Genomic DNA, 10,834 nt, shown 5'->3' on the forward strand with positions numbered 1-10,834 from the left:
CCTCTTGTTGCACTGTTTCACACAGCTCGGTTTCCAGGAACACACCCACAGTGGCAAAAGAAGTACTATTTGTGCCTCCCAGTCTTGGCAACCCTTGTACCCCCTCCACCCCAGCAGACCATCAGCTGCACTACCAACTCCACTCGGCAGAGATAACACACAGCACTGCTGTCACCAGGCTGCCCTTTTCTCCTCCCCAACATGCCAAACCAATGTGCCAAATCTCACAGAGGGCCAGCCCCCATCTCACTCAGACCCCATCACACACACCCCAACCCCTATCTCACTCAGGGCCAGCCCCAGTCTCACATAGCCTCCATCTCACCCCCCAACTCCCATCTCACACAGCTCCCATTCCACCCACCTCCAAGCCCCCATCTCACACAGGGCCAAGGCTATATTGGGTGGCAGTCCCAGTCCAGGCCAAAGAAATCATGGGTCACCCCCCCCCAGCAAACTGCCCCTCTCTCACAGGGGCACTTAATGAAGGAGCAACAAGGCAGGGGCCCCTCCACCACACAGCCCCCAGAAGTCTTCTTCACTCTTCTGCTGCTGACAGAATTTTTATGGGATTGTGTCTGTGAAAAGTGTGACACGTGGAAAATCAAGACATCCTTTGTGCCACATTCAAAAACCTGAAGACCCTCACCCTCACCTCCCTCCTTTTCACTCTGCGTTGCCAAAACCAGACAGTGATGGGTCATGTTTCTTATTTCTAAGTCTGCATCCACCCCCATCCGGAGAAACTTTTTTCCTTCCACAAGAGCCAAACTGTTTGGGTCACACTGCATGCAATCTTGGCTCCCCGGTTGCCTGCCAGTCAGCAACCATACCATATCAGCTGGTATGAGCTGTCCATTAAATTAACAAGTAACCACAGAGAGAAACACATGCCAAGAAGCTCAAGCATGAACACTACAAGGAGGAAGCAGATCACCTATAAGGATCTAGAAAAGTGGAGCACACTTAACAAGAGGGCAAGACTGTACATCTGGGATCGGGGCAGAAGTTCTGGGTAGGTTTGGGCTCCAGCTGCTTCTCTTAGGAGCTGATCTCTCTGCTGCCCCTTTCCCAGTTTCATGAGCTTCCCCCCCCCCAAAAAAAACCCCTATTTTTTCCAATGTTTCAAAACAACCTTACCAGAAGGAATAAAGTCTGTCTCTTGTCCTCAGAAGATTGGAGGCTCCTGTGATCTTGCCTCTGGACTGCTCAGTGGCACATGTGAGACCCGTTCAGTTCCCCCACTGCTGGTATTCCCCAGCAGTGAAGCTGCTGCCAAGAGAAGCTAGAGCACAGGGGAAGGGCACATGGCTGGGGCCCTGAACCCTGCACACCCTCAGCTCAAGGCCAAAGGTGAGTGAACTCTCCCCAAAGTTGAACTCTCAGGTCTTGTCACTCATTGACAGGAACACAGTTATCTAGAGTTTGCCAAGAAATCAGATCCCTGCCTTCTGGAAGCAGAAATGCATTTTCCATCATTGGCGAAATGAAAGCCTCCCACACACTGGGAAAGGGAACATGAGAGAGCACAGTGGTGGTGGTAGATGCTCTGGCCCATCATTCTTATCTGCTTCCTTCAGATTCCCTCTTCCGCTCTGTCCCCTCTTCCTTTTCCAGTCTAGGATGTGGGAGAAGGTGGTGGAATGACGAAGATGAGTGGTTCGGTGAAGATGGGTGCCCACCTCAGTCACACATGGGCTGCCCGGAGGAGGCTTCTACATGGCGACTGAACCTGGCAGCTTCTGCCTGTGAAATCTGTGCTCTACCACTGAGTGAGCACCACAGGCTCTGTCAGGATATGTCCCTCAGTAAGACCATTCACCCAATACTGGCTGTTCTGACTAACAGTAGATCTCCAAGTTCTCAAGCCTGGGACTTCCCCAGCTCTGCTGTTTGAGAGTATTAAAACAAGAGATTGACCCAAAAATCTTCTGTAGGCGAACCGAACAGTGTCGTTCACGTTTCATTTTGATGTAAAGGATGTTACAAGGAGTGAACAACTTGAATGAAAGTTCCAAGCATTCATTACACCATGACCACCACTAATCATATCATCATTAACATTGCACCAGCCATTTGCATAGCACCTGACAAACAATGCCAATCTCTGCCCTGCCAGTCTCGAAACTGACACAAGGGAGACTGACACAAGAATCAATAGGAGGATATTATGAGATAAATTCAGCTGCATATGCATTTTGTTACAGTAGAGCAGGGGTGCCCAAACTCCGGCCTGGGGGCCACTTGCAGCCCTCAGGGGCTCCCAATCCGGCCCATGGGGAGCGCCAGTCTCCAATGAGCCTCTGGCCCTCCAGAGACTTGCTGGAGCCCATGCTGGCCCAACGCAACTGCTTTCAGCATGAGGACGACTGTTCGACCTTCCACCAGAGCTGTGGGTTGAGGGCTCCCTCCGCTACTTACTGTTCCACATCTGTGATGTAGCAGTGGCAGCAAAGGAAAGGCTGGCCTTGCTTTGTGCAAGGCCTTTTATAGGCCTTGAACTATTGCAAGACCTTCATTCATTCATATAGGTTCCATCTCTAATATATTCATTTAGGTAAATTTATTCAAATTTGAAATGTAAATTAATTCTTTTTTTCCCGGCCCCCGACACAGTGTCAGAGAGATGATGTGGCCCTCCTGCCAAAATGTTTGGACACCCCTGCAATAGAGCATGGGGACAAAAGGGTTGTGCCAAGGGCTTCATGGCATGTGTTGGGAAGTAAGCAGAGATGACACCGTGCAGCTGTTCTGGGAAGGTGTTTCAAGGCATGAGGACACAGGCAGCGACAGTGGTTGGCCAGTTTGGACCGACCAAAAACCCATCCATCCCGACTGACCCGAATCCACAGTAGTGGTGGCTGTGATGGCGTCCATTGGTGGTGGGCAGTCACAATGGAGGCCTGACTCAGAGCCTAGTCCCAGCACGGAGGCTGCACTTCCTTTCCTGGCATCATGGCCATAAGCAGTAAAGACATGTGGTCTGTTTGTTTTTCTAATGACACCATGAAGGAATCATTTCTCATTCACTCTGAGACCATAAGAACCATTTCAGTTTTCCGGAGAGCCACCCAATTCCTCTGTTGTGCTTTAGGCAGAGACCCGTGCCCAAAATTCCACCTCTGAACCCATTCCTCCAGCAAGGCCCGGGGGCCTGGGCGTCCTTGTCTCCAGGGTGCTCCCTCCTGCCACCCTGGCAGGCGTCCTTGGTCCATCCTGCTTGTCTGCCCGGCTCCCTCTGATGATCTCTTCGGTACTTTGGTGCCTTTGACCTTGATTGCTGGTTACAGAGTAACCTGGCCTCCTCCTCCCACTCGGGGCAGAATAAGGGCCCAATCCCGACCAGCTTTCCAGTGCCAATGCCAATGGGGTTTGCACTGCATTGTGCGGTGGAGGGGCAGCCATGGAGGCCTCTCAAGATGAGGGAACGTTTTTCCCCTTACCTGGGGACTGCATCGGGACTGGAAAGTGGGACAGGATCGGGGCCTCAGTCCCTCCCAGTTGAGCAGGGCTTGCTTCCGAGTAGACACACTGGCACATCAGGGGTTTTTAAGGGTGGCTGAGTAAACAACAGCACCATCCTAGGTGTGTCCACCCAAAAGGAAATTCCACTGTGTTCAGTGGGACTTACTCCTAGGAAAGTGTGTGCACAGCCTGTAACTGAAATCTACACACGCTTACCTGGCAGTAAGGCCCACTGATTAGAATGGGACTCACTTCTGAGTAGACATGCCTATGACTGTGGGATTGAAAGCCACCCCCCCCCCAAACATCCACAGGTGGTCCCTGAATGGCAACTCTGAGCCCAAGCCTATGCATGTCTTCTCAGAAGTAAGTCCCATTCTAGCCAATGGGCCTTACTCCCAGGTAAGTGCAGAGAGGATGGCAGCCTCAGAGCCCACTCCCATGCATGGGTCTACTCAGAAGTAAGTCCCATTATAGTCAATGGGTCTTCCTCCCAGGTAAGTGTGGAGAGGAAGGTAGCCTAACCCCTGCACGAGGGGCAGAGCAGCCCCCCCTGGACCTCAACGGGCGGCGCCTAGAGAGCAGCCCCGGGGAGGAGGGAGCTGGTGGGGAGTAGTTGATTTCCATGGCAACGGTCACTCCTCGGTTGCTAGGGCCACCGGGAACGATCCCAGAATGCTGCGCGGCGGACCCGGCCCGCTCTTGGGAGGAGACCTTGTCTGGCCCCGCCCCCCGCAGACCCGGAGCCGGCGTCTCATTGGCCCACCGCGGACGTTGGAGGCGGGACGCGGCTCTTCATTGGCCCACGCAGGCTGGGGTCGCGCTGCGTGCGTCACGACGCTGAGACGTCAAAGCGGAAGTAGTAGTGGCGGCGGCTGCCCGTGAAGGCAGCGATGCGGGGCAGGATTCTACGGGCCTGGCGGGGAGGGTGGAGCCGGGGGCGGGCGGCGGCGAGCGGCGGCGGCGGCGGCGCCCGGTGGCGAGAGGGGCCCCCCTGGCGGGTCCTGTTCTTCGGCACCGACGCCTTCGCCGCGGAGGCGCTGCGGGCGCTCCAGGCGGCCCGGTGGGTCCTGGGGGGCGGGGACACGGCCGGGGCGGAAGCGCGGGGTCATAGGTCACGATGCGGGGTGAGACGGCTGGAGAGGGCAGGGGTCAAGGGGCAGAGCAGCAGTGGGGCGATGGTGGGGCAGGGGAGCCATCCTGGCAGGTGGCAGGTTGATGGCAGGGCAGGGGTCAAGGGGCAGTGCGGGGCAGCCATCCACAGGTCAGGCAGAGCGGCAGCGGGGTGGCGGCAGGCTTGCAGCGTCGCCGGGCCCTTTCCGAGGCCTCTTGTCTCCTCTCCTCTGGGGTAGGGAGCTCGGACCGCGGCTGCTCGTGGACCGCCTGGAAGTGGTGACTCTGCAGTCGCAGCTGCCCAGGGGACTCCCCGTCCAGCGCTACGCAGAGCAGCTGCAGCTCCCCGTCCACCTCTGGCCGGACACAGGACCCTGCGGACACTTCGACGTGGGTGTGGTGGCTTCCTTTGGGCGCCTGCTCAGCGAGGACCTCATTCTGAAGTTTCCCTAGTAAGGGCTTGACGAAAACAGCATACCAGTCAATTAAGGGAAAAAGAACCCTGCAGGGAGGCAGTGAAAAGGGCTCCTTTTAACAAAGCAGGTTCTGCCATTGAGTGAGTGCCCTTTTTGGTGCCTGAAGCTACCCTGTGAGATTTGAAAGCTTAGAACTTTAATTAATTAATTCATAGGCTCTGTGGAGTGTGACAGTCTCAATCAGGGTGCAAAACTCATTTTATACCAAAGGCTGAATAGCATTCATGATGTCTGTTGAGGGCAAAAGAAAATATTTCTTTACTCAGCGCATGATTGGTCTGTGGAACTCTTTGCCACAGGATGTGGTGATGGCGACTGGCCTGGACGCTTGTCTTTAAAAGGACAAGTTTCTGGAGGAAAAATCCATTACGGGGTACAAGCCATGATGTGTATGTGCAACCTCCTGATTTTAGAAATGGGTTATGTCAGAATGCCAGATGCAAGGGAGGGCACCAGGATGCAGGTCTCTTGTTATCTGGTGTGCTCCTTGGGGCATTTGGTGGGCCGATGTGAGATACAGGAAGCTGGACTAGATGGGCCTATGGCCTGATCCAGTGGGGCTGTTCTTACGGCAGGGAGTGATGTCATTGAACAGGTCATGACCAAAACTAAACACTTTCTCACTTAGGAACTCATTAGCTGCAAATGACAGAAGAGAAAATATGCAAATTTTGATCATAATTCAAAATATGGGAGAGCCCAATTTTCATGTGAGCTGCCCTTACAGCAGTAGCACCTCAGCACTGCTCAGCAGCTGAGAGCCTGAGGGCCAGATAAAAAGCTTCCACGGGCCATATTCAGCCTCCGGCCCTTATGTTTGGCACCCCTGGTCTCAACCTTGCTTACCACTTTTGGTCTCGGTTCCTCAGTCATAGCACCTTGTATATTTTTCACTTGGAACGCAGCATAGACTAGTCTAAAGCGATACTGTTCTGAACCCATGGAGAATTATAGTCTATGACAGTGTTCAGTTTTTATCAGAGGGTAAGGCTAGGTCAGAGGTGCCACAATATAGGGCCCACTGGCTGAATATGGCAAAAAGCAAAAACTATAAAGTAATATTAAGGTTTTACATTTTATTCCAGTACGTTTAATAGTGATGCTGAATGTTGAGAGCCTTTTTCTTTAAAGTGACTCCTCAAATGGTTACCATCCATTTATGTATGTTACAGAATTACTGGTTTTAATCTAACTTCCAAATATTCTGATTCAGTGGCGTGTTGAATGTCCATCCCAGCTATCTCCCGAGGTGGCGTGGTCCTGCGCCAATAATCCACACAGTGCTCCATGGAGATACCGTTTCTGGGGTTACAATTATGCAAATTAGACCTAAAAGGTATAGCAATCATTTTCATTCAATGGAACGTCAGTGCAAATGTTTAGTTTTTTAATTTCTTATTATATGGTTGCTGGGGTAAACTGGGTAAGAGGTACGTTTATTCTGTTTACATGTTCTTAAACTTAATTACCTGAGGTTATGTAATGGGGACTACTGGGTTGTGTCAAAGCCTTTGTTGAGAGGGGGAATTTTGAGGAGAGATCTGAGGGATGTAAGAGGTGTTATTATGCTGGTGTTCTGGGAAGTAGTTCCAGGCAAGAGACAAAGGGAAATTGCTTAAGGGCTCTGAAGATATTTGAAATGTTAAGAGGGTTGGAGCTGGATGAGTTTAGGTCACAGGGAAAATGTGATGGGATGTAAGAGCAAATAGAGAAGACTGGAGATGGATTTGAAGGCACCTTAGAGCCTGGATGAAAGGTAGGCTTAATGCTCTGTTTTGTACTCCCAGGTTCGATGTTGGTCCAATTGTTAAACAGGAAACACTTAGTGTCCCAGCCAACTGCTCAGCAAAAGAGCTGGAGTCAGTATTGTCCAAACTGGGTGCAAACATGGTAAGTGGACCCAGGTCTTCTTTCCCCCATGATGCTTCCCAAAGCTTTCAGTGGGAGGATGATTACAGAATATTTGTAAAGTGGTGAGTCAGGTGACAGGACCCAGTCTAGTGAGGTCTGCTGCATTTGGCTGCTGATGGGCAAAGGTTATGGGGAAAAGCCCCTTTTCTGGGTCAAGAATGTGAATCACACTGATGAGCATCACTTCTTCATAGAACTCATTTGTTCTGTTGGCTTTTGCTTTCACAGCTCATTTCTGTTCTGCAAAACTTACCTGAATGTTTAAGAAACAAGAGGGAGCAACCAAAGGAGGGAGTAACATTTGGTAGGTACTGGCTGTCTTATGCGTGATATGGTATTCCCTTTGGATCAGTAGTTTTCCCATTCTTGTCAGATCAAGTTTAGTGAATAGGTAGTTCTCCTGGAAGCAGTTGCAATGAATTATCCAGTTTTCTACTGAGAATGGTTTCTTTTTCATCCTTGCAAGATTCAGCAGCTGCTTTTTCTGATGGACAGTTGTCTGGTATCAGCAGTGGGGAGAGGGCGAGCTTGTGCTGGAAACTCTTTAATATTTCAGGTGTGTGTTTGGTTATCATCCTGTCAGTCCACCACGTACTGCAGTTTGTGAATACTAGTGGGGGAATCATGTGATCTGTAGATTCAGTTGTTGATGACGAAGGTTAATAAATAACCACGAAGTCTTTCTGACTGTACGAGAGATTTGCACGTATCATGTTGATGTAGTGTTTGCAACAATCTAGTAAGGTGAGTGAGGCTGCAGTCCAGTACACACTTACTTGGGACTAAGTTGTGTTGGAGTCAGTGCTGCTTCTTCTGAGTAGAAGCATATAGGAGTGTTCTTATGTGGTGTTCTTATGTACTATCCACATAAGCAACTGGGGAAAACACAGAGGGAGAGGCTTGCCTTAACACCACCTAGTGAGAATTCATGTCAGAAGCAAGACTGAAACTGGGAACGTCCTGAATTGCAGCTCAGTCTCTTAGCAGCTATGCAACACTGGTTGTTGAAGATGCCTGCCCAAAGTCTTGATGAAAGGCCAAAGTGTTGTCATCTTAGCTTTTTTTACATGTTCTTTTAAAGCCCCTAAAGTCACTGTTGCAATGAGCTGCATCCAGTGGGAAGAACAGACTCCTGAACAAATACTCCGGCTGCATCGTGCGCTGGGAGCTGTGGTAAGATCAGCCTGGCAGTTAATTTCACAAGTTACTAAAGTACCTTCTTCTCTTTTCTTTTCAATTCTGTGCACATTTACCTGTGAGTAACCCTTGTCGAACTCAGTGGAACTGCCATCTGAGTAGACATGCATAGAGTCTGGTACAGATACATATGTCAATTTAAAAGCCACCTTTTTGAAGGGAAAGAGACCTTGTAACTTCATGGGATTAGAAACTCGAAAATGGAATTAGAAACCCAGCTGTTCAGGGATTGCAATATTGTTAAAAGGAAGAGACTCTCAAAAGGGAAAGGGAACATTGGGATTTTTCTTTTTTGCATTGGTGTAACTTGAGAGAAACAAAGCTTAAAATCATGACTGTACTTGCACAGAAGTCTTTCATCAGTGGTTCGTCTTTGAGAGTCTCACCACAGATAAAACTGTTGCACTAAAAGGCATTTTTGTACCACCAACACAATTGGGCTGGGCATTGCAGGTGAGCATCTGTTATTGGCTCTGGTCTTAATACAGGTGGAGCCTTGGTATCCACAAGGGATCTGTTCTTGGATTTCCCCATGGATACTGGAAACTACTGATAATGAGATCCACAGTTTCAACCCCTTTAAACCCTCTGAAAGCTACTGGAGCTGTGCTCCAGTTGCCTCCAGAGGGCTTTCTGGAGCTCGCAAAGATTGTGAGTGTCCATCCACAGCCTCTGTAGGCTTCAGACTAGTCAAAAAGTCACAGCTCCAGTTGCCTTCAGAGGGTTCAGATTGGGCCGAGTCTGGCTCAACACAGATCCAGGGGACCCACGTTGAGCCAGATCCGCCTATATAAAATCTATGGATAAACAGAATACATCTGTACTTGTTTCAGACCTGAAACTGAGATGGTGTCTTGGTGAAAATTCCAGCTTCTTTCTGTTGCTCCCTGGGCTCTGAAATGCAGTCATCTTGCTAATTGTGTTTGACATGCTGTTGTTGATATGCCTCAGAAGGCCTGTCTCAGTAAAAAGTGGGAGTTAGCTGAGATTTTTGTCTGCATTAGCAGGTGCTAGTTGAGAACTCCAGACTCATACAAGCTCTGAGTAATGTTCATGTCTTCCATTTGCTTCATCTTCTCAGATGCCTCTGCAGACACTGTGGATGGGCACCACTGTGAAACTATTGGATTTTGTGGAAGTAGATGCAATACTTGATCTTACCGGTATTTATCTGAATCTCTTAATGTTCTTAGATGCAAAGTGTGACACAAGGAAGGGTTCAGTGTGGCAGTGGAAGGACTTCTGTGACACCAAGAGATGCTTCCCCCTTGGTTTATGAATTTTCCTTTGCTATTTCTCACTGATATTGTGAGCCAATCCCCCTGGCTGAGAGTTATTCTCAGTGGCAACTCTATAACCGAGTAACATTCCCTGGGCGCTTGTCAAAACTGAAGCTTGATCCGGTTCTGGAAGCATTGTGCAATCTCTTCATTTGGGCTGGGCTCCATCACAGTATGCTAATGATGAGCAGTCTGTTGTGGGTAAGCCAAGTGTGGAACATGTGTGTTGTGTTCAGATAGGTTAGCCGCTGAAAGTGGTGCCATTCCAGGATCGGTGTCCTATCATAAGCCATCGCAGACACTGGTGATCCGTTGCAAGGTAAGTTGGGTGCCTGTGTGTGTGGGCTTCCTACTCCCCTCTTATTTTTTAATGAAGCAGATATAATCTAATTATGCTTGGGCTGCTGAACTGGTCCATAACATAAAAATAACCCTTCTCGGTCAGGCAGAGGGCATCTATGGTCCATCTTCCTATATCTTGCAGTGGCCCACTGGAGGCCTCTGGGAACACACAGACTATTGGCCCTCCCTTGATTCTGGCATTAAAAGAGAGGCTACCTCTGAAACCCAGACGCTGCATATAATTATGGTTTGTAACTTGTGATGAACCTTTACCTCCATCTCTTTCCAAGGGCACCTCGGCCAGGTGCTCCAAGATTCTGCTACATCTCTGTAATTTTTCTTTCAAGGAAGGCTGGGTTGGAGTCAAAGCCCTCGTACTTAAGAAGAAGCTGACAGCTGCTGACTTCTACAATGGATACTTGCACGCTTGGTTTCAGCAGAGTTCCAAAATTCTTCCTGCAGAGTGCAGATTTCAGTCACTCAAGTTGGCCACTGCAAAAAAGAGTCCCAAAGGAAAAACTTTGTGTGTACACAATACCTAGCAGTACTAAGGAACAATCTACTGCCCAAAGCAACCTCACGCTTATTTAGTTCAATAGGACAGGGAAGATTCCAGCATTTTCTCTGATCCACAACAGAAAATGTGCCATTGGTGTCTGTCTTCCTGGGCATTGGTTGAAAAGGTGAAAGTAGCAGAAATATGACTGGGTGGTACAGTTTGGCCATTGCTCCTGAAAGGGTCTCCAAGAACTTGAAACTGCCAGGTGACCCTGAACAGTGTGTTCAGCTTGAATTCTGCCAACTTGAAATACTGTTTTAGCCCTTGAAAAGGGTACGAAGAACAGCTTCCTTTCTCTTGTACCTGGAAGTGCAAGACTGCAAAGTTTACCAACAGAGTCACCCCTATTGTATTATCGAACAATAAATTATTTTTGTACATAACGTTTGTCTATTTGTAATCAATCAGACGAAAAAATTTCTGTGGCACGATAGCTTTGAAATAACCCATTAGTGTTTTAAAAGACTAGGGACAGCAACTCGTACTTGGCA

General features: G+C 49.3%; 1 protein-coding gene across 1 annotated transcript; it reads left to right on the forward strand.

Moving 5' to 3' along the window:
* Positions 1-4,358: 4,358 nt before the first annotated feature.
* MTFMT (mitochondrial methionyl-tRNA formyltransferase) lies at positions 4,359-10,726 on the forward strand. The gene is made up of 9 exons (XM_066635369.1): positions 4,359-4,528; positions 4,818-5,030; positions 6,268-6,390; positions 6,842-6,944; positions 7,194-7,269; positions 8,047-8,138; positions 9,244-9,325; positions 9,679-9,761; positions 10,132-10,726. Exons 1-9 carry the CDS (start codon positions 4,359-4,361, stop codon positions 10,324-10,326), a joined length of 1,137 nt encoding a protein of 378 aa, XP_066491466.1. The 3' UTR covers positions 10,327-10,726.
* Positions 10,727-10,834: the final 108 nt, after the last annotated feature.

The sequence above is a fragment of the Tiliqua scincoides genome, chromosome 8 (genome assembly GCF_035046505.1).
Source record: "Tiliqua scincoides isolate rTilSci1 chromosome 8, rTilSci1.hap2, whole genome shotgun sequence".
Classification (NCBI taxonomy): Eukaryota; Metazoa; Chordata; class Lepidosauria; order Squamata; family Scincidae; genus Tiliqua; species Tiliqua scincoides.

Excerpts from the sequence above, each read along its gene's own strand:
- MTFMT (XM_066635369.1), top strand. The coding sequence starts at position 4,359 with ATGCGGGGCAGGATTCTACGGGCCTGGCGGGGAGGGTGGAGCCGGGGG. Across the intron at positions 4,529-4,817 it reads CGGGCGCTCCAGGCGGCCCG|GGAGCTCGGACCGCGGCTGC; the intron begins GTGGGTCCTGGG and ends CCTCTGGGGTAG. Across the intron at positions 7,270-8,046 it reads AAAGGAGGGAGTAACATTTG|CCCCTAAAGTCACTGTTGCA; the intron begins GTAGGTACTGGC and ends GTTCTTTTAAAG.